This window comes from Zootoca vivipara, chromosome Z2 (assembly GCF_965207765.1).
Source record: "Zootoca vivipara chromosome Z2, rZooViv2.hap1.1, whole genome shotgun sequence".
In the NCBI taxonomy this organism is placed as follows: domain Eukaryota; kingdom Metazoa; phylum Chordata; class Lepidosauria; order Squamata; family Lacertidae; genus Zootoca; species Zootoca vivipara.
Window position 1 is genome coordinate 19,217,303 of NC_142585.1, and position 15,241 is coordinate 19,232,543.

Genomic DNA, 15,241 nt, shown 5'->3' on the forward strand with positions numbered 1-15,241 from the left:
TCTGCAACAAGCTATCATGGAGAACACTCCATGATCCAGGGGTACAGACGTTTTAGCTGAGGGACCAAATGCACACCTCTAGGAGGGATCGGCAAATGTGTCATTTTGGATTTCTATCCCTTTCTTGCACCAGAAACCCCCACCCCACCCATAAAAAGGTGGGCTTTTTGCAATAAGGAAAATGGTAAGAGAAATGCCCTGGGAAATAGGGGATAGCAGCTGCCAGGTGCGGTGTTGTGTAACCTCTCTGCAAACAAATCATAATGAATGCTCAATGGACAGGTGATCTGGAAGCAGAGTGTGGTCATTTTACTGACTCCAGCACCTACCAGAAAGATGCCAGGAATTGAACGTGAGACCTTCTGCATGTAAAATACGTGCCATACCTCTAAACTACTATGATGAGTTTAAGCAAACATATGAAAGTGTGCTATACTGAGTCAGATCACTTATGCCAATAGTGTCTACTCTGGATAGCAGGAATCTATTCCAGTCCTACCTGAAGACACTGAAGTAAAGCTAGGGTTGGAAGAATCTGTCAGTTTCAGTTTCTCTTAGTTTCTCCTTTTTCCAGTTCTGTTCTCCATATCAGTTTGCATATATGTTTTTTTAAAAGCCCTCATGAAAATTCATCAGCATTTAGTGACATTTTCCTACTATACAGTTTTATATAGAATTTTGACTACACTTTTTTTTTTCAAAGCAATCTTCTCTAATATAATACATTTTTATATATTGTTTTCAATATACCTGAAGGAGCGTCTCCACCTCCATCGTTCTGCCCGGACACTGAGGTCCAGCACTGAGGGCCTTCTGGCGGTTCCCTCATTGCGAGAAGCCAAGTTGCAGGGAACTAGGCAGAGGGCCTTCTCGGTGGTGGCGCCTGCCCTGTGGAACGCCCTCCCATCAGATGTCAAAGAGAAAAACAACTACCAGACTTTTAGAAGACATCTGAAGGCAGCCCTGTTTAGGGAGGCTTTTAATGTTTAATAGATCACTGTGTTTTATTTTTCTGTTGGAAGCCACCCAGAGTGGCTGGGGAAACCCAGCCAGATGGGCGGGGTATAAATAAATTATTATTATTATTATTATTATTATTATTATTATTATTATTATTCATGAATATATGCATTTATATGCACACTTTACTCTAGCACATGCATTATTATTTTTTACACTTTCCTTGGCTGGAGAACTGCATTGCAAAATTCGAGGGGCAGGGAGCATTTTGAAAACTAGCTGCATATTGGTTCAGTTATTGTTTCAGAAAATGCAGGTGTGTAAGCTCACCTTTAAATGCAAACTGAATCAAATTTCTTGCCCTGCAGGCATCTCTAATCTAAGAGTGGGGAAGTGGCAGTGCTCTATCTGATGAAAGGAATGGATTCTAACCTGCTTAGGAGTCAATATGTTTTGGGACCAAGTCACACTTTACATGGTTCAGGCTGTTTGATACATGTTGATATTTGTATGTCAGGAACCAGCCAGCAGTAAATCACATGGTGTAGGAGACGTATAACTCTTTATTAGGAAAAAAAACCAGGATGTGCTCAGCAAATCTTCCAAGTAGATCTTGCCTCCTATGAGGCAAAGTCCTCCCATTACTGCCTAAGTCTCTTCCTCTCCAGGGATTTCTCTGAGCAATCAGAAACTGTGCCTGCTCACCGCCAATCTCTCCTCCGCCCATTTCATGCCTCGTCTAGTTCTGGGAGATCGGGGGGGGGGGAGGGAGCTTGTTGTAGCAGGAGGGGGAAACACCTGTGACTCTTCACCAGCCTGACTTCTCTTGGCCTCTTGGCCTCCCTCCTCTGACTCTGGACTGCTCTCTGGCACAGGCTCTCCCTGCTCACTTAGCCCTGTTACTTCTTCAGCTTCTGACACCTCCTCTTCCCAATCTTCTCCTTCTGATCACACATGGTTGTCCCACCACCAGTCCCCATGCTCTGACCCTTCTTCCCTTGGGGTTCCCCAGCTGGATCCTCCCATCATTCCTCTGAGTTCAACCAGCTCATGACATTGTAGCAGTAAATCCTGTAAATAAAGTGTGACGCTCCAATGCATTCTATTGATGGAAGATAAGGCTATCAGCTATGCTCTGCCTCTATTTTCAGAGGCAGTGTGCTTTTGAATACCGGCTGCTGGAACTGAGAGTGTGCAGAGAGTGGCTGCTGTGCTCAGGTGCTGATTGAGGGCTCCCAACCAGAAGAGGCATCTAGTTAGCAACTGTGAGAACAGAGCATTGGGTTAGATCTAGAACCTCTGGCCTGATTTAGCAGGGCTGTTCTTATGATGACAAAGGAGAAGGGAATGCAGTTCTCAGTATGTGCTTAATTTGCCCACCAAAATAAAACAGGGCTTAATGAATATGTGTTATTTTGATGGGATCATGTTCTTACATTTCAACTGTTTTAAAACTGGATTTTCTTTTTTTTAACAAAACAAAAATTTCATGCATCAGATGTCGGTTCAAACCCTGAATGAAGTTCTGCCCAATTTTGCACTGTTTGCAAAAAATTCATTCGAAATCTCAAGAGCAGGAATGGTTGCCTATTAAATATTTGAAAAACATACCCAACACCGTCCAGAATACACATCTCAAGCTTCAAATCAATATAAAACACTTTGCATTTAAGTGCAATTCAAGATACATTGTGGCCAAAATAATTTGAATGTTTGATTCTCCCCACCTTAAAAAAAAATAAAAAATGTTTGAGCATTGCCATTTTTTCCCACAGAGTGGTTTTGTGCACGGCACTACAGGTCTGAATAAAACTCATAGGACATTCTTTTGTCACTGTTTTGAGGTATAAAACATGGCCGGAGGTTATAAATAGAATTATTATTATTACCATTGGGACCCAGGTGGCGCTGTGGGTTAAACCACAGAGTCTAGAACTTGCTGATCAGAAGGTCGGCGGTTCGAATCCCTGCAATGGGGTGAGCTCCTGTTGCTTGGTCCCAACTCCTGCCCACCTAGCAGTTCGAAAGCACATCAAAGTGCAAGTAGATAAATAGGGACCGCTACAGTGGGAAGGTAAACGGCGTTTCCGTGTGCTGCTCTGGTTCGCCAGAAGCGGCTTTGTCATGCTGGCTACATGACCCGGAAGCTGTCTGCGGACAAACGCTGGCTCCCTCGGCCTATAGAGCAAGATGAGCGCCGCAACCCCAGAGTCGGACACGACTGGACCTGATGGTCAGGGGCCCCTTTACCTTTACCTATTATTACCATTAAGAGTAGTATAGCTGCTGTTTCCCCCCCCCCCAGGTTTTATTTCTGGTACGCTGTCACATGACATCATATTTATTAATATAATAATCTGGAATAATGTGCTTTTAAAAACAAACAAACAGCTTTTTCTTCTAGCCTAGCACCAAAAAATCCAAATTTTGTAAAAGATCTGGAACGGATCCTCAGCACTTTCATTGGCGTGGCATGTGTACAAACTCTGCCCTGGTTGGTTTTTTGTTTTGCTTTTGGATTGATGGGTGTGTTTTGGGAACATCTGTTTCATGCCACTTCCCTCTCACTGGTGTGGGCTGGCAGTTTGCGAGCTCAGTTCAGAGGAGAGACGTGGCAGACAGAGGCGACGGTACTAGATCAAAGTACTGCTCACGATAGCAAGCATTATCTGCAGACAAAATTGCATCACAATAACCAGGTTTGCCATAGCTCGGACAAACAGGCTGTTCCTCTTAGAGCAGTGGGCATTAAATACAAACAGGGAAAGATATGAAAAGGCTATCCTTGTGTGCATACTTAAAATGCTGACGTTTACTGGCTGGAGGAATACCTGGGTATCTGAGGGGTGTGCTTACAGCCGCATAACTTTTCTCAGTTCAGACACAAGCAACCAGTCGTGTAGGAGTCAAAACTCAACTCTCTAATAGCCGTTATGTGTGACCCACAGGTAAAGAGCTACAAATTCGCTCCATAAAATGTTGGCTGAAACGGCAACTAGATATGGTAAATCGGGGAAAGCCCTTAATATCTCTCCCAAAAAAACTGTTTGTGAAATGCACAAGGTGATTTCGTGAATAGATGACCAGCACCACCTACTGGCCGGTACACCCTCTTGAGAACCATATAGTTGTGCCAATCTTCCAAAAAAAAGGGTTACTCGGGGCTTTGTCTGTTTTTTGTCATTGCTGTTCAAAAGAGGTTTTGCTGGACAGTGATTGTGGGGGAGGCAGCAGAAGCTGGCAGGGAGGAGGGTGGTCATGATCTCCCCAATCTCCCTGTTTGATTATTCCCCCTATACTGATTCCTGTATTGGATGGCATATGTCTGCAGTGGAGAGTCTGCTGTATTTATTGAGGTTCCCTGCATGAATTAGAACAGTGCACCAAAGAGGGCAGAACTAGTCAGCACATCCCTGTTCTTCCCCTTGCCATGGGAGAAGCAAGACCTGAAGAGGACATAATTTTAACTTCAAAGGCTAGTAAACCTTTGAAACTGAAATATAAGTTTTCTGAGGGAAAAAAACCTGCAGCAAAATTATAACGTGAAAGTTTAGGGAAACTGATCAGTGGTGCAGTATAGGAAGATGCAGGGGTTTTTTTTCCTTCTAATTGTGGCATAAGAAGTGCAATGCTCTGTGAGTCTCCACCTCCAGGCATTTCCTTGCTGATGTGATTAGATTCCTTTCATAACCAGTTATATGCATGGATGAGCTGGCTGCAGTTACTTCCGCATAGGCACTCAGTCTGATGCTACCCTTACAGATGGTGGAAAGAAGAACAAAGGAAGCTGCCTTGTACTGAGTCAGAGAAGATCAGTATTGTGTACACTGACTGGCAGCAGCTTCCCAAGGCTTCAGGTCCTACTAGAGATGTCAGGGATTGAACCAAGGACCTTCCGCATGCAAAGCAGGTGCTCTGCCAATAGTCAGGTGCCAATCATTTAGACTGGGGGTTGGTGACTGCAAGCCAACTTTGACAACCTGTCCTCTATGCAGCATTTCACAAGCAACCGGCAACCGTTAAATGTTGGGTGCTTGGGAACTACAGTGCAGCCTGTGGACCAGAGGGATTAGCTGTGCAATGGGTTTCCTCAAGAGGAAATTTGGTTTTACGGCCGATCTAGCAGGCTTGAAGTCACTGCCCATCAACTGTTGATCAGTGGCTTGAACTCACCCCAACTTTCCGTTGCATCTCTGCCGTCACATATGATATCAGTTGTGGGGAAGGTGGGTCGTTGTTTGGAGGAAAGCACCTCACGAGCCAAATCGGGACCCATACCAGGCCAAATCTGGCCCATGGGCCAAAGGCTCCTCACCCCTGATTTAAGCTTTTAACAAATCAAAACCAGCTCTCTCACTGGTGCCTGTCTGGAAGCTGTTGAGAGGCTAATGCAAATGTTGGCCCATCAGCGTAATATGCTCCTGTGGTCTCGTTGCAGTTAGCAGCTAAGCTTCTGCATTGTGCATCAGCCGAAGCGTGTCAGCATTCCTCAAGGGGAGCCCCACGTGGCACACCATATAGTGCTCCAACCTCTAAATGCGCTCGTCGTGCTTAGAAAAGAAAAAAGCCTGTGGGACCCAGGTGCTCACTTGACTTGCATTCAATCACCATAAGCAGAACTGACACTGATTGATCACCATTGAGTGACACTTCTCTCCCTTCCACATGCTAATGAGAGAAAATCAAAGTAGTGCTCAAAGCAGGCTGCAGCAAAAGTTGGTGTTCCTGAATCCTGCCTACCTGGGCCCCAGGCACAGGAACAGTGATCACATTTCACTGAGGCTTGGTTGTCTGTCTTGCAATGACATTAGTCTCTGGAGGGTGGCTGTGCCTCACCACACAGGCTGCAGAACTGCATACACACACCTTCCCTATAGCAGTTCCAGATCTTTTGTGCCCTGCAGCTGAACCCTCCTCTTTACTCCTTGAGTTATTTCCCAAAAGTTCACATGATTTTTATCAAGCACACACAGACAAGGCCTGTCCATATTTCTGGACTCTGGTTTTATTCTCTCTTATCTTCTCTTTTCTAAACTGCTTCTGTTCACCAGAATTTGGAGTTCCCTCTAACACATTTCAAATGTGTGTTTTTTCCAACGTCATTTTCTTATAGTGCTGTGATTTTTCATCCTTCTTTACATTTTTTAAATCCCCCCCATTACTCCCCTTCCTCCCATCAACTCGTTTGTAGACATTTGTCGGAGGATTTATAAATCAGCAGCTTGTCTTGGGAAGCGTCTCCTCCTGATCCATGCACAAACCCATATTTTTACAACTTTCCATTTCTGTAGTGAACAGCTCCTTACATTCAGACAAGAAGATTTTAACAAGCTCCAGGTCCTTCTTTATCATAATGAATCAAAGTGGTAAGTCACTCACTTTGTCTCCATTGATTATCACATCCTCGTTTATATTTGGCAAGTTGTGAGACAGCTCAGAGATCTACTTCTTGCATCAGGTCATCCAGCAATTTGTCCTTTTCCAAAGATTCCTCAAAATGACCCATAAATGCAGGGTGCCTCCGTCCTGACTATCCGTATTTTGCATGAGGGATTCAAGTGCAATCACATTTACACACTTTAAATGCCATCTCAGCTTAATGCCTAAGAATGAGTGGGATCAGATAAAAAAAAATCCCACCACACTGGTGTGTTTTTGCAGATGCATTATGCAACACATTGATGCAATAACAGTGCATATTTCGGTAGAGCACGAGACTCTTGATCTCAGGGTTGTTGCAAAATAACCCTGCGGGGGGGAAAGCAAGGACCAATTGCAGTCATCAGCAGTCGTTAACAGCCATCTACAGGTTTACCACTCCCATCAGCCCATCACCCATTCCCACCCCCCCACCACCACCCTCTGTATATACATAAGGGTCTGACTTCTGTTTCAAGTGTATCTGAAGAATTGTGCATGCACACGAAAGCTCATACCAAAATAAAAACTTAGTTGGTCTTTAAGGTGCTACTGAAGGAATTTTTTTATTTTGCTTCGACTCAGACCAACACGGCTACCTACCTGTAATCAGGGTTGTGGGTTAGCCCTACATTGGACAAAATATTCCTACATTGCAGAAGGCTGGACTAGATGACCCTAGTGGTCCCTTCCAAGTCTACAATTCTATGATTAGTGGTGGGTGGTGATCAGCAGGAAGCTATGGGATGTTCACCAGTTGGGAACAAAGGAGTATGTCCATCTCCAATACATTTGCAGGGCACAAACTGTATTGAAAGTGGGGTAGTGTAAAAACCACCCTGATATCACATATCATCATGGATGATGTGGAGAGGCCCAAAGTCTTGGGAGGAGGAGCTTATATTAGTGCCCACTCCCCATGTTTCCTTCTAAGGGACAAGATGGTGAATTTCTAAATAAGGGGGTGCAATTCATTATTTGAGTGCTCACTGGAAGGATATGTCCTGAAGCTGAGACTCCAATACTTTGGCCACCTCGTGAGAAGAGAAGACTCCCTGGAAAAGACCCTGATGTTGGGAAAGATAGAGGGCACAAGGAGAAAGGGACGACAGAGGACGAGATGGTTGGACAGTGTTCTCGAAGCTACCAACATGAGTCTGACCAAGCTGCGGGAGGCAGTGCAAGACAGGAGTGCCTGGCATGCTCTGGTCCATGGGGTCACGAAGAGTTGGACACGACTAAATGACTAAACAACAACAACAAATTCATTATTCTTCCACCTGTTGGAGGTCTGGGTTTTTGGAACCATCTACTGTATTTTTTCACTCCCAAAACACAGACTTAACTAGTTGTAGCAAAGGAACAGAGGGTTCTTCTCTTCTTGAAGAGGATTCTTGAATGAGTCAGGACCAGCCATGGGCAGCATGTTGGGGTACCACCACTCAACTAACCTCCGGTCACATTGCTGCTACTTAGTATGAGGAAGCAGGGGGTTGCAAAAGCAGCAGCAGGAGAACAGGATTGGTTCTGCTGCTGTGTTCGCACCTTGCCACCGCCTTGCCACTTGCTCTCTACTTCCTGGTAAGCAACAGACACACAAATGACCAGGGGTCAGGGGAGTGGACCTCCAAGCTGTCCACTCCTGGCAGACCGCATTGTACCAACACTTGAGAACTGTAAATATCAGACTAATCAGCCTAAGTGATAAATCACCCAAACACGATGCTAAGAATGTCCTTCAAATATTAGCAACCCTGTTGAACAGCAGGCTTGACTCCTGAAAAGCAAGATGATTGTTTTACAGTATTCCACTTTATAACTAACTAGTGTATTTCAGCCCGTTCAATAACGGGCGCTAGAACATCCTGGGGTTCGGAGAAGCGCTTGCGCAGCGCTTCTCCGAACCCTGGGACCTGTCCTTGCTGTCGGCGGCAGGGGGACAGGAACGGAGGAGGAGAAAGCGCTGCTTTCTCCTCCTCCGTACCTCTCCCGCAGCCACCGACAGCAAGGAGACATCCCAGGGTTCGGAGAAGCGCTTGCGCAAGCGCTTCTCCGAACCCTGGGACCTGTCCTTGCTGTTGGCGGCAGGGGGACAGGAACCGAGGAGGAGAAAGCGCTGCTTTCTCCTCCTCCGTACCTCTCCCGCAGCCACCGACAGCAAGGAGACATCCCAGGGTTCGGAGAAGCGCTTGCGCAAGCGCTTCTCCGAACCCTGGGACCTGTCCTTGCTGTTGGCGGCAGGGGGACAGGAACGGAGGAGGAGAAAGCACTGCTTTCTCCTCCTCCGTACCTCTCCCGCAGCCACCGACAGCAAGGAGACATCCCAGGGTTCGGAGAAGCGCTTGCGCAAGCGCTTCTCCGAACCCTGGGACCTGTCCTTGCTGTTGGCGGCAGGGGGACAGGAACGGAGGAGGAGAAAGCACTGCTTTCTCCTCCTCCGTACCTCTCCCGCAGCCACCGACAGCAAGGAGACATCCCAGGGTTCGGAGAAGCGCTTGCGCAAGCGCTTCTCCGAACCCTGGGACCTGTCCTTGCTGTCCTTGCTGTTGGCGGCAGGGGGACAGGAACGGAGGAGGAGAAAGCGCTGCTTTCTCCTCCTCCGTACCTCTCCCGCAGCCGCCGACAGCAAGGAGACAGGGAGGGTTGTCCGCGAGGCGCCGGGCTCCTCAAGGGCGGCCAGGCTTTCCCCGTCGCCTACGGGAAACGTGGTCCCCTTGGTCCGCCGCCGCCGGGAAACGGGAAGTGACAGGAAGGAGACATTGCTGGACACACACGCGCGCGCTCTCTCCCCCCCCCCCGCCAACGCTCAGTCCGGCTGGGATCAGCGGTTGGCGGCCGCAGGGAAACGGTAGGTGGGGGGGAGAGCGCGCGCGCGTGTGTGTCCAGTCTCTGCTGTCCAATCCCTGTGTCCCTGGGGGACATGCGCAGTGACCCAGGGACACACGGGACAGCTTGGACGCAGGGACAACTTGCAAATTATTATATAGGATATGCGGCAAAAGGCAGCCCAGCTGCATTTATTGATTTAAGTGCAGTTTTGATTCTATAAATAGAAGTTGTCTCTAGGAGAAATTATTTTTTAAAAGCAAATATCGATTTGAGACTTCCTTTCTAAAATAAGGGTGCTTTGTGTAGAAACATGTTTGACAGTTCATACAGGCTGGAAATGTGTTCTTGCAGAGATTCCTGCATGTAAATGAGTTCAACAAGGCTGGATTTTAAATCCATTCTCTTTCCATTTTTATATGAAAAAAATATAGTTCTACATTCATATTTAAAAAATCCATATGCCCAAGATTCTGGATAGACTTGTAAATGTACTACTTTGTGTTGATCATATTATTTTATTCTCGACATCTTAAGACAGCATGAGAAAGTTATTGAGACATTTATTGCTTTCTGTACAAAAACGATTCTAGTTATTAACGGTGCTAAATCCAAAATAGTGGTCTTTGGTAAGAGAAAAAACTTTGCACAAATGGTAAATGTTCTAAAGAAAAAGAGCAGATGAAATCATACTGCTGTCTTGGTATATAGTTTTTCTGCAGAAACCAGTTGCTTGCATATTTAAGTTGCCTTAAATAGACTCCCAAAATTTAAGCTCATGGGATCAATTTGCCAATTTTAAATGCCTTTAGAGCAATGCTAATTTTGGGTGCAGAAATTCTGTGTATGTTTTTAGATGTATTACAATTTACCTCTGCTTATTTAACTAGAGCAGAGTTAAGTGTTAAAGAGATCTCTGGCCTACTGCATGTTAGCATGCTTAATTATTGGTGCAGAATAATTCAAATTATTCTTCATAAGATCTGCCATGAGGAATAGATGGGTGATAGTTTTGGGTAAAATTCAAATTTACTACTGCAATATAAATTCTCAGCGCAGGCATTGAATTCACTTGGAAATGTATTATTTATTTATTTATTTATTTATTTAAAACACACACATGCACATACCGGTATATACTGCTTGTAAAAAAACACAAACTTTTTAGCTGTTTACAAAAATATAAAACATAATATAAGACATTAAAATGTGTATGTTTTTTTAAAAAAGAAAAGTAGGTATTTTAAAATATTCAAAAGATGAGTAAAATTAACAGTAGCTAAAAAAAGAAATAATATATATATATAACTTCTATAGGTCTGGATTGCCTTGCCTAAACATAAAATGTTTTAAGCAGGCACTGAAAAGCGTGCAGCGAATGTGTGCATCTAATTCAATGGGCAGGGAGTTCCAAAGTGTAGGTGCTGCCACTCAAAAAGATGTATTTATTACAAGCGTGGAATTAGCATTATGCGGCATCCATAACAGTGCAGTTCCACAGATTGAAGTGGTTCAATGGACATACACTGGGCAAGTTGATCCCACAAGTAAACCAGTCCCAAGCTGTTGAGAGCTTTTTATACTACTAGCAACACCTTGCAGGTCCTTGCAGAGTGTGGGGCAGCCGGTTACACTTGCCCTGGGCCTCGAAATGCTGAAATCGAAGCTAGCATTATTAGTATTTTACTGCCACCTGTTTAGGATATTTCATACTTGACAATGAGTAATTTCGTTGTTCCCGCAAGGGGACAATGACAATAAAGGTATCTTATCTTATCTTATCTTATCTTATCTTATCTATCTTATCTTATCTTATCTTATCTTATCTTATCATCTTATCTTATCTTATCTTATCTCAATGGTGGTGGATATGTGTGCATGTCCCATTGGTGAAATGTTGGTGGCATTCGCCTTTGTTCTGATAGGAAATGCTCAGAGGGACAGGACACAAAACGAAAGGTGGTGAGGAGGGTCTGTTGGGGGGTGGAGTGGAAAAAAATGTCCCTGTTTTCTTCTGAGGAATGTTGGAGGATATGGGACCTGTTCTTAGAAACACACCACAAAATGAAGTCTGGATGAGCCCCTGGATCAGGCATCCCCAAACTTCAGCCCTCCAGATGTTTTGGACTACAATTCCCATCATCCCTGACCACTGGTCCTGTTAGCTAGGGATCATGGGAGTTGTAGCCCAAAAATCTGGAGGGCCGCAGTTTGGGGATGCCTGGCCTAGATAGAGTCACCTTTCATTGTGAACTTAACTGAATTTCTTCCTAATGCCTAATATGTGAATAATGAAATAATAAGGGGGGGGGCTTCTGCTTCAGCTCTCAGCTAGCCAGCCAGCCAGGCTGTTTGGGATACTTGCCTTAATAGTCATGGCCAGCAGACGGCAATCTAAAACTGCTCAATAAATTATAACCATCCACCTCTCATTTCATTTCACTTTGTGCACTGGAAGACTGCATTTTTGTCTCCTGAGTGTGCATTGTTCTAAAACTATCACGCTGGAAGTCAACTTGCAGGTAGCTGGAGGTGGAGGGAAAGGAAGGATCCAGCAGAAATAGCAGTGGAAGGACCTATCCAAATGATATACCGCCACCTCCCCCCATGCTGAGGTTAGGAAATGTGAATAGAAACAAGGCAACTGTTGTTTTTCAATTAGTATTTGTGTATCATCATGAATGTGCTTTACAGAGTATTAAGAGTTCAGGCCCCCCAAAGACACCCCTATCTGAATGATAGCAGAAAGAAGAACAAAAGGGGACTTAGAATTCTGAGCACATACGAAGTGGTACCTTCTGGTGGTACTAACTGGTGGTACCTTCACAGAATTACCTCATAATGTGGCACCCGCATTTCCTCAGTAATGCTTTTACAGTAGCTGCACAGTCTCAAACTGAAGTCAACTACTATGGGCGGAATTCAATCCTACGCTCTTCTCATCATTTTGTCTGAGCAAGCGTTTCCATTCGCCAGATGGAACTATCCCCCTCTCCTTGCCCTACACTGGGCAGGGGGGCCAACTTGAATAAAATATTGGGGCCCCCACACAATCAATCACATGATGCAGTGCACACACAACATTTGAAGGACAATGCCCATCAATTTTGGGGGGTGGGGGTGGGACAGCCCCCTCAAATATTTTATGGGGAAAGCAAAGACCCCTTGGCCCCTAGAAGTTGGCTCCTATGCAAGTTCTGGGGGTTTTCTGAACAGCCCCCCCAAGCCAATTTCAGAGCACCCAAGGGGGACACAGAAGGAGTGGTGAAGATTAATTAGGTTAGAATGAGAAATAGTGGCTTTACCAGCTCAGTGCAGCAAATCCATTTTTTTTAATGGACTTTTTGATGTCAGGAGAGCAATGGGGAAATGCACTGAAAAATGTGTGATGAATAAATGATTATTAGGAAGGTGCAGAAATACCACAAAAGCAAATCAGGATGGGTGTTAATTGATGCATTAGCATCAAATTGGGAGGGAAATCCTCAATAAAGTGTGGGCATAATCTAACCCCTGCATAAGCTTTGTGCAAGCAGATCAGGATGGATGTTCACCTGTAGGAAACTTGTATACTGTATAGAGAAGTGATAATATAGGATAGAGCTGCAAAGCACCAAATGCTGGCATGGCCCTGCCCTAAAATACCATATATACTCGAGTATAAGCCTACTTTTTCAGCACCAAAAATGTGCTGAAAAAGCCGTCCTCGGCTTATATTCAAGTGAGGCAGTCGGCGGCAGACAAAGGCACAGGACCGGGGGTTCGGGGAAGTGCTGCGCTGTGACTCTCGAAACCCCCGTCCTATGCCTGCTCCGTGCGAGGCGGCGGGGAGGGAGAAGCGGCAAGGAAGGGATCCTTCCTCGCCACTTCTCCCCCCACCCCGCCACCGACAGCTGGGAAAGGCATAGGATGGTATTTACTTTTCTTTTTGAAATTTACCAATAGCTCCCACCCTCGGCTTATACTCGAGTCAATAAGTTTTCCCAGTTTTTTGAGGTAAAATTAGGTGCCTTGGCTTATATTCGGGTCGGCTTATACTCGAATATATACATAGTTATTTTTCTGAAGTGTAATAATGAATGAAGTTCATCTTATGACCCATCAGAAGTCCCATTATGTATGCTTTTGAGGTATATCAAGGATCTGGTGTTACCAGAATATGTGCAAATGTGTTTTGTGAACACCTGCTCACATAACAATGTGCTACAACTGAGAAAGAGCACAACACACGCATACACGCCCAGTTAGGATAGGGCTGTGGGTGTAGGCTCACATGCCAAAATTAATTACTATAGTGGCTACTCGCAGATGTCTTATTGAGCTTGTTCACATGTTTGTGAGGAGCTCAGATGATGTTATCTATTGAACATTCATTCAGTGCATCTCCTCCATCACCTTCTTGTTGCCAAAAGTCCCAATTTGGGTGGGTGGGTTTGTTACATTAAGTGCTTTAAATAAACTTTAGTTGTGCCACTTTAATTTGCCGGTATGCGACTGAATCTCACTGGAAAATGCTGACTGTCTGGAAGTGCCCGCTGAATGAGGGGAGGTAGCAGGTTCTGGGGAGTTACAATGTTCCTCCTACCATAGAACTTGGTCTAAAAACAAAGGTGGTTTTCAACATTAGAGCATTTTCACTTCGGTGGTTCGAATCCCCGCGATGGGGTGAGCTCCTGTTGCTCGGTCCCTGCTTCTGCCAACCTAGCAGTTCGAAAGCACGTCAAAGTGCAAGTAGATAAATAGGTACCACTCTGGTGGGAAGGTAAACAGCGTTTCCGTGCGCTGCTCTGGTTTGCCAGAAGCGGCTTAGTCATGCTGGCCACATGACTCAGAAGCTGTACGCTGGCTTCCTTGGCCAGTAAAGCGAGTTGAGTGCCGCAACCCCAGAGTTGTCCGTGACTGGACCTAACGGTCAGGGGTCCCTTTACCTTTATAGTTGACATTAATATGTACCGAATTTTTCGCTCCATAAGACACACTTTTTTCCTCCTAAAAAGTAAGAGGAAATGTCTGTGCGTCTTATGGAGCGAACGTGTGGTCCCTGGAACTGAATTGCCCGGGGTGAAAGGCAGATCATGCTTTTTTTAAAAAAAAAAAATTAGAAAGAGCTAAAGGCTAACAAGAGGGAAAGAGAGTGTTGAAAGGAACCCTCTCAGCAGTTGATTGCAAGAGGGAGGGAGATAAGAGAGCTAGCTCTTCCTGGCCTCTCCCGGCCCCTTGCCTAGGCCTCAGTTGTTGTCTGCAGAGGGAGACATGTGACTGGCTGATTAGATTATCTGCCTGGAAACTGTAGAAATGGGTCCCTTTCCTTTCCTAGAGAAGCTACGGAACTGTGAGTTGAACCCCATAAAAACAGGATATTTTCCCTTTGCAAGGTAAGCTCAAAAACTTTGAGCTGATCCTCAAAAATGGACCTTTCCCCCTTGATTCACAACTGTGAGCTGACCCCCCCCCCAGCCAAAACGGGGCTTTTCCCATTTGCAAAAAAGCTGCACAACTTTGAGCTGATCCTCAAAAAAATAGAGCTTTCCCCCTTTGCAAAAGAAGCTTCCTCAAATATTTGATGGGGGGGGAGGGGAAGGCACCTAGGCCTCTAGGAGTTGACTGCTATGCCTAGGAGAATAGAAAGCAAAAAAAATTTTTCTTGTTTTCCTCCTCTAAAAACTAGGTGCATCCTATGGTCAGGTGCATCCTATGGAGCAAAAAATACGGTATTTGAATTTGTGTACAAGAAGCAACTCCATTCTTTCCCGTTCATACCAGCAGGCATTCCCCTTTGTGTTTGCTGCATTCTTGGTTGTTGATTCTATGATGCCAGTTAGGTACTGACAGGGCATGTGTGAAAAAAAAAAAAGCTGTGTGTGCACCTTGTTTTGTTTTCTTAATACAGTGGTACCGCTACTTACTAATTTAATGCATTCCAAATGCACATCCGCAAGTCGAAAAAAATTGTAAGTCGAATCCCATAGGAATGCATTGGGAGAAAAACCCTGTCTAAAAATTCATAAGTAGAAAAAATCCTATTTAAACTGCATCC

General features: G+C 45.0%; 1 protein-coding gene across 1 annotated transcript in view; it reads left to right on the plus strand.

The window, feature by feature from the left end:
- Nucleotides 1–3,893: 3,893 nt before the first annotated feature.
- The window catches only part of NHSL2 (NHS like 2), a 122,892-nt gene continuing 111,544 nt past the window's right edge, over nt 3,894–15,241 (plus strand). The window contains exon 1 of the mRNA XM_060270377.2: nt 3,894–3,908. Within this exon, the coding sequence (XP_060126360.2) occupies nt 3,894–3,908 (15 nt within the window). The remainder of the gene's footprint in view (nt 3,909–15,241) is intronic.